The following is a 21,269-nucleotide window of genomic DNA, read 5'->3' on the forward strand; positions in this document are numbered from 1 at the left end:
GTCAGAATAGCCTCTGGGCTCATTATTTTAAATTGTTTTTGTCTCTGCAGCTGTAGCATATTTTTACATGAAGTTTTGGATAATTGGATTGAAAGGATCTTTTATGAAAAATATATGATACACACTATAATAGAATATTTTCAAACCCTGAAAGACCTCTTATGTTCTCTTTTACTTGAACCTATTAATAAAAACATAATGGGATGATCTTTGACAGAGAAAATAAAAGAGTCCTAATAAAAATTAAATAGAATTAGAATTTGAAGGGAAACTATTTTCTTGTTGTGAATCTTTGTTACAAGCAGGAATTTAGAAGTATAGTTGAAGGCATATGGTTTTAGTGCTTGGTTTTGGCTATATCTTCTTCTTATTATTTGAACAAGGCTGTACACTCATTTTGTGGACCTAAAGAAGTGGTTCTCAACTGGGGGCGATCTGACAATGTCTGGAGACATTTTTGCTTGCTTTATGAGGGTGGAGGGACAGAAGGTCTCCAAGTAGGTAGAGCTCAGGAATGCTGTAACTAATACTGACCACAGTATTAGACCAAATATTAATAGAACTGTTGTAAAACCCTGTCCTTGGAGGAAGTATTGTAGTCTGTATTTTCCTGAACTTGTCTGATCATAAAATTTACCTGGGGTAGGAGAGAGTACACAGGACCCAGGACCTACCCAGACCTACTGAATCAGACACTCTCCAGGAATGAGACTGGGAATTCCTACTTTAGAACAAACTGCCTAGGGAAAATTTTACAATTGAACATGGTTGGAAACAGAGTAGATTGAAAGGACTGGACTTTTAGCCTCCTGGCCCTACTATAAGTCTTGGCTCTTCTGCATTGGCTATGACCTTACGTATACCTTTTACTTCTATGAGCCTTGAGTTTGTGACATGGACTGATAGTTCTTTAATACCTGCCAGAGTGGCCCCAGGACTCAGGGGAGAGATACAGGAACAAGCACGCTTGTTCACAAGCACGCTTCCTCCTGAAGGCAGTGTTTTGTAATTTTACGAATGTGGCTCTCTCTGCATCCACATTGTTTGAGGTTGTTTGCTGATCTTTGGGCCCTACTCCTACCTTCTCATTGCGATACCTGGAAGTAGAATCCAAGGATTGGCATTTTAAAGAAGCATTTTTGGTGAATTTTCAGCACTCTGATATAAAGAATTTTTGCTCTAGCTTACTATATTGGTCATAACTGAATCTTTTCTAGCATGGTTTTTGAGATAATGTAACCTGTATCTTTTCGTCAGTATTTTTTTCCAGAGCATATGGTGTCTTTTGCAACTGAAACCAATGGTGAAATATCCCCCACACAGATTTTGCAGGTAAAATAGATTTCCATTAAAGTACGTAAGTAACCGTGTCATAAAGGGAAACTTTAAGGTCCATATTTTTACATGCACAGATTTTGAAATGTTATACCTCAACTGATTAATTTTTGCTGGAGGTGAAGATAAAAGGAAAAGAAAGAATAGGAAAAAAAAAAAAAAAAGAATAAAACCTGAAAAAAGAAGTCCCTAAATCAAGAAAGCCTCCTAACACCATTATTCTTTCTAGTTTCAGCCAATTGTCAAAGGATTTTTAATGGTTTTTAAAAAAATGTGTATCATGAAAGGAAACTCACAGAATTTTGTGCTGTGATGTGTTTAAAGATTATGTTAGTCTTTTTGAAAAATCAAAATCCCAGTAAATCGTGGATATTTTGCTAATGGATATTTAGTACTAAGTTTTATAATAAATATCCCCAATCCTATTTGTGCTAAAATATTTAGCAATTAATCGAAAGGAGGAAAAAAGATATAAAAATGTATAATTTATACACTGACATGTGTCATAGCTATGTTGGACACTTGAACAGAACTCTAAAATGTCTTAGCTGAATTAAGAATACTAGTTATTTAATTATAAATCTTCGTTTTACATCTTTGGGGCTCATTGCATCTAAACTGACAGTGTCTTTATGTGATCGTTTTTAAAAGATATTTTCATTACAGTAAGGTAAGGATTTTAATTCTTTTATTTTTTGTAGATCAGTAGATTTCACATCAGAAGCTCTGCAGCTGTTAACAGGTTAATGTTGAGCAATGTCTTTATAATGGTAGCTGTTTGGTCTAAGCCTCCAGGCATCCTCAAACCCACTCAGTATTCTCTGATCTTTAAAGAAGACAACTTTTAATATTTCCAATATAGATACTACTTTGAATATATCGGCATTTAAATATATTGGTAAATATATTGGGTGAAATCTGTTTCCTGTGGGCTTTTTAAGAAGTTATATTTCATTTTTGCTCTTCATAATATTTTAGAAATACAATTAGTCTCAAGAGATTTTCTTAAAAGCTGCTTATATTTGCCTCCAGGTTTCATAGACACCCCCTCAGAATATCAGGCTGAATGGCAGCTGTGCCTACAGACCCCCCAGCTCCCAGGCCCTCTCAGTGCTTCAACTATTGGATTATGACAGGGTGGTGGGTTGGAGTTTTTATTCCACCTCCTTTCCCCAATTCTCCTATAATATAGTTATATTACTTTAATGTGAAATTACAAAAACCAGAAAAATCATAGCTTTGGAATCAGATAGTCCTGCATGTGCCTCTGACCTTTTTCTCTCCACTGAGGCAATGTTTCCACTTTTTAAAACGTTTCTTCTCTTTCTAGTATGACCTCTTTGACTTCCTTTTTAAATTTTAATTGGTTTGGTTTAATAACTTGGAAAGCACTCAAACTAAAAAACCTACTTGCCTGTTTTGCATGTCAATTAATAACTGTGGTTCATTAAATTAAAAAAATTTTAATAATTTACTTAAAAACATACATATCTATTCTCAGCATTTCCCTGAGTAGCCTTTTAAAATATGTCACATCGTTTTAGCTAGTAATTTCTCTTACTTCCAGTTTTTCCATTTTCCATTTGTTTATTCATAGAGATTTCTGTTTTCTTCTTTTAATGAGATGCTAATTCATTTCCACTGTCTCATTAAGGATGCTGAGCACAACCATTCATATAGAGCTATTCCTTTTCATTCTCATTTTCCTGACCAGCACGTGCCTACTGTCTCAGTTCATTATTACTGTGAAACAAACTATTCCAAACCTTAATGGCTTAAGCACTCACTCACATTTTGCCAACAATTTTGTGGGTCAGGAGTTTGGAAGGGGTTTAGCTGGGTGGGTCATCTCTGAGGCACATTGACTCTGGGGGTTGAGGATCCCCTTCTAAGATGGCTTTTCACTATGTGTCCCTGCTACCCCTTGGCCCCCCTCTCTCTCTCCTCATGGGGTCTCCATCCTTAAGGGCTTTCCTAGTGCATTGGGCTTCTGACAGCAGAGCTCTCTCAGGGTGCTCACACTTCTTAGTGACCACTAGCTTCTAAGAATTAATGAGCATAGACCATCAGGCTAGTTAAGGACTAGAAGTAGAACTAGCTATCACTTCTACTATATTCCATTGGTCAAAGCAGTCATAATAAGCCTTGCCCAGATTCATGGGGGTAGAGAAACAGACTCCAGCTCTTCATGGTTGAGCGGTACAGTCACTTTGCAGAAGAGCATGTGGGATGGAAGATAGTATTGCAGTTCTCTTTGGAAAACACAGTGTGTTATAGCCACCCACAACTGAGCACGAGAGAGGATAAAGAAAAGATTGTTTGCTTTATCTCATCAAGCAGGTGGACTCAGCTCAACTTTCTCAACAACTGAATAATTGAAGTCAAGACTGTGGTCTTTACTTATAGTGTAATGAAGTTGGTAGATTCTCAGGGAAAAATAATAGAAAATTATGAAAAGTATCAGGATGAAACATAGCTTTTCAAATAGACAATCAAATAACTTACCTTTTGGTATCTGGCTAAGTACTAACAGCTTAGAGTGTATATTTTGTGAACAGATTTTCATTTAGAACTTGCCTCAGGTTGTCAAAAGACTGACATCTTTTCTGTCCTATTTATATCACCATTTCTGTAATGGTAGGTGTAAGTGGTATTAGATTTTATGTGTTTATGTTTAAAATCTTAACATGGTTGCTATAAAGCTACCATGTCTTCAATTCAGAGACAGTATGAGAATGTCTAACTTTTCTTCCAGATGTTTCTGAGTTCAAGCACATATCCTGAAATCCATGGCTTCTTACATGCAAAAGAACAGGGAAAGAAGTCCTGGAAAAAGATTTACTTCCTTCTAAGAAGATCTGGTTTATATTTTTCTACTAAAGGGACATCAAAGGTAATTGAAATGTCAATGATGTGTTACAAATTATAAGTTAAAGTAGGGATCCCTGGATGGCTCAGCGGTTTAGTGCCTGCTTTCGGCCCAGGGCGTGGTCCTGGAGTCTCGGGATCGAGTCCCACATCAGGCTCCCTGTATGGAGCCTGCTTCTCTCTATGCCTATGTCTCTGTGTCTCTCTCTCTCTCTCTCTCTCTTTCTTTCTTTCTCTCTCATGAATAAATAAATAAAATCTTAAAAAAATTAAAGAGGGTTTTCCTTTGTTTTTATTAATTTATTACTTGATATGAAGAGTTGGTAAATTTATTTTAGATTCCAAACATTTGCCATAATCTGTTTAAAAACTGGCTATTTAGCTTTGTTTCCCACTAATTTCAACATACATCCTGGGATGGAATCTAGATGCTCTTATTTCGGTACCCCGTACTATGCTCATTTCTTTTCCATCCCGAATTCAACAACTCCTTCATCCTTACCCTAGGCTGCAGATTTTGAGATCCTACACAGTTCACGTCTCTTCTTTTCACCCCAGGTCATCCCTCTGATCTTGCCCACTTCTGGACTTCTGTTTCTGTTGATGCAGTTAGTAACTGCATCACAGACTCAGCTGAGTCTGTGATAGGTCCTAATTTCCTTTTGTGTGTGTGTTAGCTTTGTTTAGATTCCTACAGGAAGTTATATTATGATCAGGGGTGGATATATGCATTCATTTGTGTGCTTGTGTGCATACACCTGTGCATACAGTCACATAGACCCACTTGTGCAGATGCGCCTACACACACCTGCACTCGCCCATGTAATTCTCACAATGCTCAGCACTGTGTTGTCTGTATCTCTGTGTGTAGTCTAGTCAGTGTGATTTATGCTGTGTTTTATAAGTGCTGATGTTTTATGCAGTGCATTGATATCTTTTAAGTACAACGACTTTCGAGAGTTTTCATGGGTGGCTATTTTAATTCTGTTTTCATGCATCTCTTGTTGTCAGACAACATTGTTAACTCTTTGTGAGTAATCTGTCATTTTTCTCGGACCATTTTTCAAATATTATGAAAATCATTGGTGTTCAGTAATTTCCCTGACCATATTTTTTTATGCATTCAAATATATTCTGATAAATCTTACGTGATTCTCAACATATGCATTCAATCTGCAAATTTTTATTTTTCTTTATGCTGGAAACTTTCATCCATTATTTATTTCTTACTCTCATTATGTGATCCTTTAAATTTCCATAGGATTTTCTGTCTTGGCTTGTCATGGCTTCAGGCACCCATTTGCTTGTGGTGGCCTCCCTCCAGCCTCCCTGTCTTTACATGGCCGTCTCCTCTTTCTTTCTCTCTTATAAGGACACTTGTCATTTGATTTAGGACCCATGCAGATAGTCTGAGATGGTCTCGTCTTGAGATCTTTAACTTAATTACATCTGCAAAGACCCTCTCCAAATTGGGTTGTAATCACAGTTTCTTGGATAGAGGCATGGACATATCTTTGAGGGGTGGCTATCACTTTTGTAGGAAGCCTATGAAAAATTTTAAGCAGGAGAGTGAGATGATCAAGTTGTAAGATTACTATGGCTGTAGAAAGCTGAAAAAAAATCAGGTGGATAGAGGGAGAGACAAAAAGAACAAGGAAGAGGGAGCAAAGGAGGCAGGGTGTCAGGGGACAGAGAGACAGAGAAATTGACTAGAGATACCAAAGCCAATTAGATGGTCATTCAGGAATCTGGAGTAGAGGTGATGGGATCGAACCTATGATGAGTGGTGGAGGGGGAAGAAAGGGATGGATACAAGATTAAATGGCAAATGGCCAGGGTTTGTTGACTGATTGATGTGAAAGGAGAGGAAACACTTTAAATGTTCTCAGAGAAAGAAATAGGAAATGATTTAATAGAGTAAACAGGAATAGGAAGTTTGCTGTCACATTATCTGAGAAGTAGGATTATGGTCTTAGTTCTGGATATATTGTGTTGAGAGTGAGGCATCCAAATGGAAATGCCCAGAATACAGCTAATGACAGCTACCAGATATTCAGGTGGTATGGAGTCACAAGGAGTAAGAGTTGACTCTTCCATACTTTCCTCAGTTTTCCCTCATACACAGTTTTCCTTTGTTGCTGCTCACATGTGTGCATGCGTACTCGTGTGTGTCTTCTTGAAGTATAAGTGTTGGAATGGGGCTCTGCTAATTTAGTTTCACATTCCCTTATGGAAATCTTTTATTTTTAAGTATATATCATTTGACTACTAGTATAACTAATTTTTCTTGAACATTTTAGCCAGTTTTCAAGTTTTGCTATCAGGAATAATGTAGGATATATACCTGTTTTGTACTTAAGGTTTTAGACTTTCTCTAGGCTAAATTTTAGTGCGTTTGCTCCTTTCCCTGTGTTCCTAAGTATGAAATTACATATGAAGGTGTTTCTAAAACAAATATGTGCTGGGTTATCTTTTTACTTTTAGCATCAGAGAAAAGTGGCTTCAAAATCCAGTAATGATGTTGATTTCACTCTTTCGAGTGAACCTTCACTGGAAGATGTGATAATGCTTCTTTAATTCCTAAGTTCTTATTTCTTCAACAGGTGTCTGATTAAAGTCAACTGCCCATTATATTTTTACTGCAGCCTTCATCTCCTTTCCCTGCCCGCCCATTATACAAAAGACAGCTCTGCATTCCTTCTACTGGATCCATACTTTTATCCGTGCAATGGTCTTCCCCTTGGCCAGGCAGTATTACAAGCGTCAAACCTGTAGTCTCAGTCTACATCTTAGCTCTTTTCAACGTATTGTCTGACTTTGCTGTACTTCAGTACATAATATTCTTCTCCTTAGCCTGTGTCTAATGAGCTCATGTTCCACAGTCTATACATGAAAATGATTTTAAGTTTCTCTTTAAAAAAAAAAAGAAAGAAATTCGAGGTATTAGGTAACCTCAAGGATTATGACCTTGATATAAATTATGCAGGTTATCTAATGTCTAATATGACATTTCTGCCTGGGAAGGAGACTATTTCCTGTCCTTTCTTTGTGAGAAGGTCTTGATTTATTATACTCTCTGAAGATCTGGGTTGCGTGGGGGTTAGTTAACCACTGCAGTAAGCCTTGGGGACGTGACTATGACTTTTATTTACAGAGAAACGTCTAAGCACGTCTCCCTCTGACTCTCCCCTTGCGTGCACATGTGCATGCATAGTCTTTCCTAACCATGCCTTCCCCAGCCTGCAGTCTTACAGTATCATAAGCCTTGATATATCTGCAGTAATGGAGCAAAAATCAGTCAGGAGATGAAACTCATCATGCCTCTGTAGCCTTCTAGGGTTTCTCAAGCTGCCTTTTTCTTACATCCAGATGACTCAGCTACATCGACTTCTACAGTATCAGTAGACAGGGCTGGTTTTATCTTTTCTTCATAGGAATCAGACATTTTTACTAGCAAATCAGTTTCTATCAAAAAATAGTTTTAAAGGCCATGACAGTAAGAGTACTTTTCTCCTTCCTCTTCCCTTGTTCCAAGGGCCCTAGGCTGGGTCTCTTTTAACAGTTTTCTTTTCTGCCTTATTCTCCCATGGAGACGGGAACTGTAGTCATTCATTAGATCAAAATGCCTAAGAACAGTGACACACAGAGGAACAGTGACATACACAGAAACTGTCGCTTTCCCAATCATCAGGGATGGAATAGCCTGCTGGTAAATGACTGAAATTTTTTGGATATGGATTTGAATGGGTTGCTGAATGTTCTGGCTTTTCTGTCCCTTCTGTTTAGTTTTGTTTTAGAGCATTGCTTCTCAATTTTCAGTGCATATGATCACCTGGGATCTTGTTAAAAGGCAGATTTTGATTCACTTGGTCTGTGGTGGGGCCACAGGTTTTGCATTTCTAATAAGTTCCCAGCTGATGCCCATGCCACTGGTCTGGGACCACACTAGTAGTAGCAAGGTTTTGAAGAACAAATGCATTCTGGTCAGTTCTGATTATACATTCAACCCCAGAATTAAACACTTCTCCAAGTTATTAACCTATCACAGGATAATATGACCCAGTGATTTCCCATGACCAGCCTTAAATCTCATGGATTTCCCAGAGAAGAAATAGCTGTTCATGATTCCACTTTGCCTTGAAAATAAGACACATTCCACTGCCAGGTAATTTCCCTGAACTGATCTGTACAGGCTTCCTTCTTTTCGTAAAGAAGGAAGTCATGCTGCCTATTTCATTGCTTGCCGTGGTGTGCTAGGCAGTACCTAAACCTGCGGGGTGATCTTTTCTAAACGAAGCAGGCATCCTCATCTCTTTCTCCTTTTTCTTCTCTAACTGCTGTGGAAGCTCAAACCACCGTTCTTGCCTTGTTGAACTGCCATTGTTGAACTGCCATTATTTGAAACCTGGACAAGGAAAACATTTTCAAAAGCCATTCTTTTCTATCTTCTCTCCCTGAGATTCCTGAAATGGTGGTAAAAGAGAAAATTTTTTAAATAGGAAGATAAGTTTTTTTTTTTTTTGTGCATCTTAGAAGTTAAATCGTAAACATCTTGTCACTTTTCAAATAATATTGTATCAAGTTCCCAGTTCTATAAGGACATAGTAACTTAATTTTTCTTCCCTTTTGTTTCTGTGACATTTTTGGGAATAATTTTTGCCAAGTTATAAATTGTGTAATATAAGAGAAATACAAAAGAGTGTGTAAAACTGTGTATTCATTTCAACACTCAATATGTTTTTTTTAAAGGAACCACGGCATTTGCAGTTTTTCAGCGAATTTGGCAATAGTGATATTTATGTGTCACTGGCAGGCAAAAAAAAACACGGAGCACCGACTAACTATGGATTCTGCTTTAAGGTACAGGCTTAATATTTTGATAGATGAATAAAGCAAGCCTCAGCCTTTTAGGTAAGCTTGAGTTTCTTTTAATTTCTTTTAAAAAGAGACAGCTTTCTCTTATATATAGGAGAATTTTAGTGGCTTTTATTTCAACAGGTGTTACCTTCAAGATATGCATTAACGATAAACAATGTGCTGTGGCCTTCTAGCCTAACAAAGCGGGAGGGCCCCGAGACCTGAAAATGCTCTGTGCAGAAGAAGAGCAGAGTAGGACGTGCTGGGTGACTGCGATTAGATTGCTTAAGGTAATCTCACTGCAGGCGTGAATTTCTATTAAATGCTGTGAGTGCCATCAAAGTTTGAAAATATCTGTACTTCAGAATACAAAGACTCACTATGAGTCCATGTACCCAAATGTATGATTTTTTTAAATCTAAAAGATAAACATTAGTAGAGTAAAATAGTCTAATGCATTTATCTTTTGTGTGGGGAGTAAATATTCCATTTTTAGAAATGCTCTGAATTTTATTTTTTCAAGAGTATTACATATATAGCTCGTATACCTGATTAAAACTTCTATACACGACTCAGTCTGCATTTTAAAAATATTGCCATCAATCCAACATGACGCATATTTGAAAATGTGTCTGCCTAGGTATGTTTAGTGCAATTGTTTTACATTTATTTCATTTAAGTGTTATATAAATTGCTTTCTAGTTTACATAAAATTATTATGTAAATTTTACTGTAGATATACTATTAAAACAGCAACCTTTGTGCTAAGTGGAAATTCCAACTTAAATAAGTATAATTTATTGGTGAGCATTTTGAAAGGAGTTAAGAATGTTCTAAAAAATGTGGGGAAGAGAGACATGGAATGATTTCTTCTAGAATGTACAGAAAACACATATTTCATTTCAAAACTTGTATGCTAGTATATTCAACACAACTTCATAATTATAAAAATTATCAACCATTTTCTTTTGAAGATCAAGGCAGAATCATCAGAATCAGAATTATTAGTTGTAATACCAGGTTGGGAAGACAGTTTTATCTTTTGTTCTTTTAATTTATTTAATTGAGATTCTCATAACATAAAATGAACTGAATTAGCTATTTTAATCAACTATGCTAATGTGATGAACGTATTTTTAACTGTGTTCACATTAACTATGTGAACAATACAGTGGCATTTAGTTCATTCAGAATATTGTGCACCCACCACCTCTGTCCAGCTTTTAGCATACAAAACATTTTTATCACCTCAAAGGAAACTGCATACCCAATAAGCAGTTACTCCCAACTCCTGGCAACTGTCCATTTCTGTGTCTGTCTCTATAGGATTTTACTCTTCGGACTTTTCTTAGAAATGGAATTATATAATATCTGACCTTTTGTGTCTGGCTTTTTTTATTTAGCTTACTGTTTTGTGTTTCATCCACCTTATATCTGTACTATATCAGTACAGATTTATTATGGCTGAATAATATTCCATTGTGTGTGTATGCATATACATATATATATATGTATATTAGATAAACAATTTGTTTACTCATTTACCCATTAATGGACATTTAGGTTGTTTGCATATTTTGACTATTATGAACAGTACTGCTGTGAACATATGTGTTCATGTATTTATTTGGATATCCGTTTTCAATTTGGAGGTTATATACCTAGGAGGCTGTATATCTAGAAGTAGAATTGCTGGGCATATGGTAATTCTCTTTAACCTTCTGAAGAATTGCCAAAATGTTTCCCACAGTGGCTAAGCTATTTAATGTTTCCACCTGTGATGTATGAGAAAGCCAATTTCTCCATATCTTCACTGGCACTTGTTATTTTCCTTTTAAAAAAAAAATTATCCTGGTGGATGTGAAGTAGTATTGGCAGAAAAACTTTTAAATGGCTTAAAGGAAGCTTTTGGATAACTATGAAATTTGCTTCCTCTTGCTGTTATAGCAGATAGCCACTGAAGTTACCTTTTTAGAAGAGCTTTGTTTTTCAAATAGTCTACTGTTAAATGACTGTCATGATTTTGGTTTCAACAAAGCTTAGAAGTCTGGATTCTTTGAAACCCTCATGGTAAGTACATGCTTCCATGTTGCTCTCATTGTCATAAAATGTAAAAAAAGAAAAGAACTTTAGAGGATGTTGGGAACCAACCAGTCAAGGAAGTAGTAACTAGCTAACCCGGGATGTGCGTTGGAATCACCTGAGGAATGTTGTAAGTTCTGTGTGCCCAGCCCCATCCTTGGGGATCCTGATTTAGTGAGTGAACTCCAGATGTTTGCCTGACTAAGAACCAGTGACCTCATCCAGGCCTCTCCTTTTACATTTGAAGAGGCTGGCACTCTTTGAAATACTTGAACCCATCACAGTTATAGTAGAGAAAATACCTTGAGGTCTCTGGTTTTCTCTTTCCTTCCATCAGAACTCTGGAAATCAGGCTAGGCTGGTAAAGGAGATGGCTTTTCCACCTTGTTAGTCAAGCCTTCCTCCCTTCTAGTTTGATCTCAAGGTCAGACACCCAACTCCGAAGTGGATGGTAAACACACTTCCTTTAATCATAAATCTTTCTAACATGCCACTGATTTTACTAGAATAACACCATTATTTTTTGTATAAGTAGGAAGAAAAGAATCATGCCAATAAAATTATGATATGATGCTTTAATATTTCATATGATTTTTATTTTCATTTAGTTATTTTAGATTTATTTAGGCCTATAGATGTTGATTTTCATCATTTATTAATTTTGTATATACACACATGCACACACACATACTATAAATGTGTAATAAATTATGTGAGGCATCTATAAAACTTCATACTCTAAGTCTGGCTTTCGTGAATCATTTTTATCTCAGAGCCATGGGCTATCCTGCTCTGTGCCGTCAAGAGCTTTGGGAAAGCAGAACTTCTCAGACAAGTGCTCTGCTATGGTCTCTGGAGTTGTCTTTCTAGCCAGTGTCATCCCTTTTGCAAGACGTGATGCAAATGATATCTTGATCTCACTAAACATTTTAGGCAGTGACAAGTCACTTGGTGACAGTGAGTAGAAGATGCTATAGTTAAGGCAAATTGATGAATGTTAAAATTTGAAAAGAAGCATGAGTCCAAAAATTGATGTAATATACTAAAAGGTTTTTTCTTGTTTTGTTTTGTTTTGTATTATCCTGCCATATCCAGAATGCTTAGTTTCTGGAAGATTGTCCCCTTCTTACTTTTTTTCTCATTTGATTCTTTTTAAAGCCTCTTTTAGGGCAAAAATGTCCAATTTACATTTGCTCTGTTGTATTATATATTTCTATGGATGTAACAAATGACCACCACCTTAGTGACTTAAAACAACACTGATTTATTATCCTACACCACTGTCATTCAGGAAGTCTGAATTGGGTCTTACTGGCTGAAAAGCAAGGTGTCCAAGGGCCTGCATTCCTTTCTGGAGACTCTGGGGGAGATTCCATTTTTCATGCCCTTTCTGGACTTTAAAGGCTCCCCAGATTCCTTGGCTCATGGTCTCTTTCTCTACCCTCAAAGCCAGCAATATTGAACTAAGACCTCTTCATGCTGTGATTTGGTTCTCTTCTGTGCCTCCACTTCCATTTATTAAGGACCCTTGTTAATATATTGGATCCACCTAGATAATCCAAAATAATCATCCAATTTCAGTGTCAGCTGATTAGCACCCTTCATGGTATCTGCAACATTAATTCCTCTTTGCCAGGTAACCTAACATATTCACAGGGTCTAGGAATTAGGATGTAGACATATGGGGGCCATTGTTCTGTCTACCACATCCATGTTCCCTGTATTTTTTTTTTCTTTTTTAATTGTGGTAAGCTTTTACAGGTGAGGTCAAGAGCAAGGCAAGCATCAGTGAGAACCTTTATCCTGGAGGCAAAGATAAACCACCAAATAATTTCAATTGGGAAAATAATGTGATCTGCTTTACACTTTAAAATATCCAGATACATGAAGCCAGGGCTTACCAGCACAAATCTGAAAAACTCTAATGGGGGAGTCAGTTGGTTTCTGCTGGCAGCCTGTCATCAGTGGGGCACCTCTTCATCCCCAGGTGGCTGGTGCACCTGGACTCACATGCTGTTAGAGGTGATTTTTCTCCTCTGGTTGTCTATTGTATTTCCAATTTATCACTGTACTTAGTTGGAGGAGCATGGGAGACAAGGCTGTTAGGGTGATTGGACTGAAAGGGCCCCGGATTTTCTTTCCATGCTACTTACTAGATCCTGCCTCCTCCAAGAATTTGCCTTCTTGTGTTATTTGTATTTCCTTTTCTTTTTCATACACACATGTAAACTGTTCATGTAGTAGCAGAGGAAGATCCTCTTGTTCTCTTTGGAGAAATTCCAGTGTTATAGGTTCATAGAAAATCTGAGAATTGCTCATGTACCATGTCCTAGTTATGTGTTGTCTTCCCTTCCCTTTGACTAGAGCTCTACTAGCTTCTTACATATTTTGGTCCCTTATCTGTCCCTCCGTAGGGCAGGGACGTGTTAAGGTAACTCATACCCTACCCCTCCGCCAGAGTAAAATGCCTACTAAAGACCACCAACAGCACAGAAACAATTGCCTGACACTACAGGTACCAGGGACAATACAATAAGAAACAGTCTTATTAGTAGGTAGCTGGCTTTTCGCTGCGGATAAATAAAAGGCAACCAAATAGCCTGCCTGTACCTTGTGAAAGTATTGGTGAGAAGTTAGTGTATAGTTTCCAAAATGAACTTGACTAGGAATTAAGCTCCTATGTCTTCTTTTTATGGTTATGGTAGGTTTAGAGTTGATTTAAAGGAAATTTCATTAGGTCCCATTAATGTCAATCACACTGTAAATTAAAATATAATTTTTATAAGTTGGGAAATAATTGGATAAAGAAATAAACATAGAGAATTTTAAATGGATGTGGGTTTGTATTCATCTTAAAAGCAAACTCTTGGAAACAGAGAGACTCTCCATGCCGCCCTCTTTTTTTTTTTTGCCTAATTACCAAATAGATCCACTTTGCTGGAATTGCTTTTAAGGAAATAGTCTTGTAGAGAAACAGCTCTGTTGGAATATTTAAATGGAATTCATCCTAAGGGTGAGATTGTAGTCCATGGTGTCTCCTCAATCTCTTTTATATAGATAGGACCTACTTCCAAGTTCATTGTGGCTCTGTGAAATAGAATTGTTGATGGTAGCCAGAAAAAAGAAAAGACAAGAAATGTAAAGACCTCTCTGTCTCACTACGGTTTTGCTTTGTTTTCTTTTTCTTTTTGTTTTTTTAAACAAAGTAACTTAAATCTAACTGGAGTACCTTCTAGCTTCTGATGGTGAGCCCTCCAAAATAAGTTTGGTTTTGGCAGTCAGCATTCTTAATTTTTTCAAACTTGGTAATCCACTTACAGTCCAGACCCACTTTCCAATTGAAAGCCTGAAAGCCTGGCAGCCGAGTCTTGCGATGCTACCTCTTGAAAATAAAGATGCTGTGGTTTTTTTCTATTGCTGTTTACGTTGTATTTTGTGATCCTTTCTGTGAGATCAGCCTGATTGCCTACCATTTTGATTTCCTTGAATTTAAAGCCAAAATTTAAACAATATGGTAAGAGTATTGTTAGTAGAGGATGCTGCAGTGTCAAGAATCTTTAACATAGGACCAAGTTTATGGATTTGCCAAAGAGACGGTATAAGTCAACAATTGGTCATTGAAGAATTGTGGTGACTTTTACCGTGCTTTGCTTAAGATACATATAGAGTTTTCCGTCTTTGTTCCATCAAGTCTGGCATCCTTCCCAAGTGAGCTCTCTTATCACTAGATGCTATACCACTCCAAATGGTGTTGGTGCTAAGAACAAGTAGAAATGTCCGCTACAGGTCTTTATACTGGTGAGCTAGACCTTAATTAAGTGTGGGCTCAAGTAAAAAGCACTGTCTTTTTAAATGTATCTTTGTAGGCCACTAAAAGCTGACCTTTCAAAATTATGGTTGCTTTACCATTTGTTTTAAGGAAAGCTTCTAATTTTTATTTTTTTATATTATGATACATAACTAATTAAAATATTGTTTTTTTTCATAAATTACCTGTGTAGTAAAAGTGATGGGAATGTGTTTTTATTTATTTGTTTTTATTTATTAGTATGGCATGCAGCTGTACCAGAATTACATGCATCCATATCAAGGTAGAAGTGGCTGCAGTTCTCAGAGTATATCACCCATGGTAAGGACCATATTTATTAATCTATATATTTTATATTTACATCATATTAATTTGCAAGAATAGTGCACTATAAGTGTACATTACAGTACATTTACATTCTTTTGGTCAAGTAAAGTAATTCTTTGACACCATCCTAACATAATGTTATTGAATTATTTATTCTTGGATTTCACATGATTGCAGCCTGTGTGATCAGATCACAGCAGTAGAGTATCATGAAGTATTCGATTAAAATAGATAATGTTATATATTAAAGAAAATTTGTAAATATTTGAAAGAGTTATGTGAATCGTGTCATTACAACATTTGAAATTTAATTTTGATATGATTTTTAGAGTAACTTCCTTGGGATTGTAGGTGTTTCCTTTGATTGTGGGTTTATTTATTTATTTTAATATTAATTCTGGAATTTTCGTAGCCTCGTATAAAAATGTTTGGAATTTTAAAAGCTGCACTATACACGGGTGAGCTCTTTTGCATTCTGGGTTTCTAACAATAAAATTTTTTAAGGTCTGGGTCCTAGAAAAGCAAACTGCTCTTCAGGAAACCCAAAAGCTGCAAGCCAAAATATAGGTTGCTCATTAAGTCTAACACCACTTCTCAGATTCATACTAAATGCAACTTGAATATTTATTTGCAGATACACACAGACATATCTTTTCCCTTCTTTAGGATCTAAATTTATTGTGAATTAACACAAGAAATGTATTTATGAACTTAAAAGTTTATGTTCTGTTATTTTTGCTCTTGCTCCTTAATATTGAGTCTATTAGGAGTTTGGGTGTATGCGTCTGTGTTGCAAATCAACTGACGTGCTGCATTTCCACTTAGGTTAAAAACATGCTCCTCATGGCTGTGACCAAGGAAGGCACATTTCCCCACATGTAATGTAGCAGATGAAATGCTCAGTTCTAGGAATGAGGCATGAAATAATGTTGATTACAAAGTCCGATAGACTAATATGGAAAAAAGAACTCCAATTCTGTAGTTATGTTGCTTTATATTATGGAAGAGTAACTTTTCATCTTTGTATCATATTACTTTTAAGCCCTAAAATAAGAAACTAAAGACTGGAAAGAATTTTTATAAAAGCAGTTGCTTTAGGTGAGTATTTTTATAAATTGTCAGCTTACCTTTATCTTTCAATCCACATGTATATAAAGAATAATGGATTTTATTATCTTAATCCTTTTCTAAATCCTTCTAAATTTCTCTTAGAGTCTAATGTTATTAGGATGAGCATGTTAATAGTAGCCATACATTTGGAGGCAGTTGTCTAGAGTCCTCTTAATCATAGGAAAAAAATTGTCATAAACAAAGTACTTTCTAGTCTCATCATATGCATATGAGCATGGTATTATTCTTGCCACTTTCCACTGAAAGTGGTCCTATTGTTGATTGATATCATGGTGTTGGTTAGTGTAACTGCTCGTTCAACACCATGTATAGGGAAAGACACTTGAATGAATCTGGATGGAAGTGGGGATTTTGTAGGGGGCCTGTGTAGTGAGGAGCTGGCTGTCCGGTATAGCAGTTGTCAAGATCAAACAGAACAGCACTTGAGAATTATATCTCCACTCTTCTTAACTTACATGAAGGAAACTGAGATGTTTTGGGAGGTATTTGTGTTTACTTTGATGTCTACACAGAATCCCACCTTTCTAGGTTATCACGGAAGAATCAGTGACCTATATAATGGATGCCAGTGCTCCTCAACTGCCTCTGCTGGTTTTCTTCCAACCACTATCTTCAGTGAGAATAACTGAGTATACTTTAGTTATATTTTTAAAGGAACAATATTCTTAACTCCTCCAGGGATACATTTTGAGAAGGGAAAGAAGAAAAAAAGTTTTTCCCATACCACATTGCACATCATAGCTAGGTACAGCACATCATGGCCACCCCTATCTGCCTTTGAAATAAGAATCATAAACAGATATTTCAGGAAGCCAAATATCTGGTCCTTTTCAGCACAAAGGAGCGTCTGTTAGGATGGCTGGGATGACTAGAGCATTGGGATGGGGAAAACTAGTCTACTCAAGTCATTATCCTCACTCTTATGCCTGAGCTAGATGTGGAAAACTGCACTTTCTTCCTGTACCTCCTACTCTGTGGTACATAAAAAACCTTAGAGAGGGTCTGCAACTGCTTTTACCGTAAGCTACCTGTGTGACCTTGGTTCAGTCACCAGTGTCCTGCAGTGTAAAACAAGGCGGACAGTTGCTTACGTTCGGGAATTGATTACATCTCTGATGTCCTGTGACTCTGTATGAAGCAGATATCAGGAACTCCTGTGCCCTCTTGCTAAGGACTGTGCTGCAGGCTTATCTACATCTTTCCAATAGGGTGACAGAGAGTGTGTGGCTACTAGTCATCACCTACCTAAACTGCCGGGAAAACATTTTTATGTCCAAAGCTCACTAGGAGTGACTGGATCTGATCTCATAGTGTGGCTTGGATAATCCAAGGTGTAGCCAGACTTCTTCTTTCTTGAAAAAAGAGATGTGTTATTAAAATCATGGACCCTTTTTCAGGGCTTGCCCTGTTTATTCCACCAGAAGAAAGAGCTAGAAAAAGGGACCAATATTTGAGAAATACACTGATCCTGAATGTTATCAACATCACTTTCTTACGTGAAAGAAATTGAGCTGAAAATGACCTTTTGAGTTCAAGTCAGATTCTGCTTCACTTCTATTTCTTTGTCCACCAAAGGTAAACTATTAATTTTTCATCCACCACCTGCTATTCAATAGAAAACATTTGCTATATTCCCGTGTTTTCCCTAGTGTTGTTAATGTAGCAAATGAAAATATTTATTTGTACTGTAGACTCCCTACTAATGTCAAGTAATTAGGGAACACAGGAACTTGTTTTACATTCTATCCTGTTGTAGGAAAACAAAAACAAAAACAACTGGCTATGTTTATTTTTCTTTCCTAACAGTGTTTTTGTGTTATCAGGACCTTGTGATTAGAGCACCCATCTTGGCATGTGAAGTAGAGATATTATAAGGATAAAGCTATCATTATGATTGAGATTAGTTACTCTGTGGTTTGGGCAGGTGGAGGCTTTTCATTAATGTCAGCAAAGCAGAAGTGTACCCGACTGGTCTACAGCCCGGCACAGAAGATCATGGGGTGAGAAGGGCAAACTAAGGTGTGACAGCAGATAGAGATTACAGAGACAGCATCTGTCTGGAAAGAGCAGCTGTCAGTTACAAAGGCTCCTGTAACAAATGAAAGATTGCATGCCGGATCTCTAGAAATAAAGATGAACCGTAATAAGATTGTGGACCACTACAGCAGGGTTTGAAGAGGAAATAGCAAACGCTAACGATGGAGGACGTATGATGCAGTGATAAGTGAGCCCCTGATTTTTTGCATAGACAAGGTTTTCTTTCAAGCATACATTTGGCTACAGGGTTTTAGACCAAGCTAGGAAGGGCTGAAACCACGTGGAGAGCTGTAAAACAGACTTAAGCTGTGAGTCTCCAGGGGCACACTGGCTCTTCCTTTACCATTAGAACTCCATTTTTTGTTTCGCTCCCCTATTAATGAGTAGAGAGTAAGTGTTGAACATTGTCCATGCTGTTTTTGAATTTTTTTTTTTTCCTTTGGGAGAGTGCTAATTCTTACAAACTGAGGCTCTTGACGGGTGATTTGAAAATGTTTTCTTTTTTTAGGATGCATGACTGGGAATGGCACTCTTTTTTAAAAGATGCTTGCAAAGCAGAGCCCTAAACAAAAAAATAAAGTCTAGGTTTGGATATATTCACCTTCAGAGAAGACAAAAAGTAATGGCAGAGGGAAGACTGTATTACCTGTCTAAATTATCTTTGGTGATGTCAGTTCTTTTTCTATCAGATTTATTTTTGTAGCTCTCAGTTTGTCTTTTTTTTTTTTTTAAGATTGTACTTATTTATTCATGAGAGACACAGAAAGAGAGAGAGAGAGTTAGAGAGGTAGAGACACAGGCAGAGGGAGAAGCAGGCTCCATGCAGGGAACCTGACGTGGGACTGGATCCCAGGTCTCCAGGATCATGCCCTGGGCTGAAGGTGGCGCTAAACCGCTGAGCCACCCAGGCTTCCCAGCTCTCAGTTTTTCCATGTGTGTCCTCACAAGATGAAAAAAATACTCAGATATTAGATCATAGAATTTTTAATATTATGGAATTAGCAGAGCCATTATTTCACTAAATTTTCTTTTTTTTTAAAGATTTATTTCTGCAAGAGAGAGAATGCATACATGCGCATATGTGCATGAGCTGGGGAGTGCCAGGGGGGAATCTCAAGCAGGCCCACCCCCCCTCCGTGGATTGTGGAGCCCCCACACAGGGCTTCATTTCACAAACCTGACTTCATGACTTGAGCTGAAATCAAGAGTCGGAGCTCAGCTGACTGAGCCACCCAGGCACCCATAAATTTTATTTTCTAAGTAAGATGAACATTGATGTGATACAGTTTTAAAATACATACTGTAGTTTGTTCCATTATGAAATATGAATACTATTTCTTTCTCAAGAAGTGATGTAAGTCAATCTGTTAAAGCTTTTGTCTGTCTTGAGTCTTAGGAAACAGCTGCTTCATCAGTAAATAGAGTTGACATTTTTTAAAAATTGTATTTATTTATTTGAGAGAGAGAGATAAAGAGTAAGAGAGCATGAGTGGGGGCAAGGGAGAGGGAGAAGCAGACTCCCCGCTGAGCAAGAACCTGACATGGGGCTCCATCCCAGGACCTGAGCAGAAGGCAGATGCTTAACCAATTGAGCCACCCAGGTGCCCCCACAGTTGACATTTGAATGATAATGGATGAATCGCAAATCATAGTAGAGACTAGTTCAGAAGTGGTGGGTCTTTTAGCCACAGGAAGAGTTATTTCTTTCTAAATTGGCGTGTTCCCATTTTACTAGAGAATATGAAAAGATAGGGTTCTTCTAAGAGAAAGACATGCTAACTTTGAAAGCTTTTAGTCTCTTTTCTCAACCACTTAATTCAGCCTTGACAAATAACTATGTAACTTATTTAACCAAAATATTTCATAGCACCTTTTTTATCTTAAATATGCACTTTTGATTTTTTAAATTTCCTGCCAGCCACCTTTGGAATCACACATTCTATAGTGGAAATGTATTGCCAGCAGAATACTAAGAGATAATTTTCAAAGATATTTTCATGGTAAAAAATGTGTTTTTTTTTCCAGAGAAGTATATCAGAGAATTCTCTCGTAGCAATGGACTTCTCAGGACAGAAAAGCAGAGTTATAGAAAATCCCACAGAAGCCCTTTCAGTTGCTGTTGAAGAAGGACTCGCTTGGAGGGTACAAATAGCTTCACATTCTTCAAAATATTTATGATTTGAGTCTGTCTCACCCCAAAAATTGAAATTTGCTTCCCCTTTCTTTGTGCAGAAAAAAGGATGTTTACGCCTGGCCACCCACGGTAGCCCAACTGCCTCTTCCCAGAGCTCTGCCACAAACATGGGTATGTCTCTGCCTGTTCACGGGGACTGGATGTCTGGATGGATGGGCACTTTGGTATGGTGACTGGGTGGCTCTGGTGGAAAGTATATGTAATGAAATTGTGAGCATTTCAAACAGAGTTCTGTATTCCTCCACTTTATTTCCTCAGCCATCCACCGGTCCCAGCCATGGTTTCACCACAAAATTTCTAGAGAAGAAGCTCAGCGATTGATTATTCAGCAAGGACTTGTGGATGGGTAAGTTTGATTTTGAATGGTAGTGATTTTGAGTTCTTTTAGAATCAGTAATTACTTAGTTAATACACATAGTTTTGACTTTAGCTTATGATAACGGAAGTGACTTTGTTCTGTATGGGAGCTTACCATTGTATCTTAGCAATACCTACATAATACCTATTACATCCTGTGTGCTTAGTAGTTGTGCATAAATGAACAGATAACTGAATAGGACACTCTGCTGTTAACCAAAAATCACTAATATTGCCCATTCTGTGCCAATAGTAGTATCTCAGCTAAAACTG

The 21,269-nt window shown here is 37.3% G+C and overlaps 1 protein-coding gene across 4 annotated transcripts in view; it reads left to right on the forward strand.

Moving 5' to 3' along the window:
- GRB14 (growth factor receptor bound protein 14) overlaps window positions 1-21,269 on the forward strand; it is a 130,335-nt gene that overhangs the window by 105,259 nt on the left and 3,807 nt on the right. For all 4 annotated transcript variants that reach the window (XM_077883618.1, XM_077883617.1, XM_077883620.1 and 1 more), the window contains 8 exons: window positions 1,258-1,332; window positions 4,091-4,228; window positions 8,953-9,063; window positions 9,255-9,350; window positions 15,191-15,271; window positions 20,471-20,587; window positions 20,678-20,750; window positions 20,898-20,985. In XM_077883618.1, the coding sequence (XP_077739744.1) occupies window positions 1,258-1,332; window positions 4,091-4,228; window positions 8,953-9,063; window positions 9,255-9,350; window positions 15,191-15,271; window positions 20,471-20,587; window positions 20,678-20,750; window positions 20,898-20,985 (779 nt within the window). The remainder of the gene's footprint in view (window positions 1-1,257; window positions 1,333-4,090; window positions 4,229-8,952; window positions 9,064-9,254; window positions 9,351-15,190; window positions 15,272-20,470; window positions 20,588-20,677; window positions 20,751-20,897; window positions 20,986-21,269) is intronic.

This window comes from Canis aureus, chromosome 34 (genome assembly GCF_053574225.1).
Source record: "Canis aureus isolate CA01 chromosome 34, VMU_Caureus_v.1.0, whole genome shotgun sequence".
NCBI lineage: Eukaryota > Metazoa > Chordata > Mammalia > Carnivora > Canidae > Canis > Canis aureus.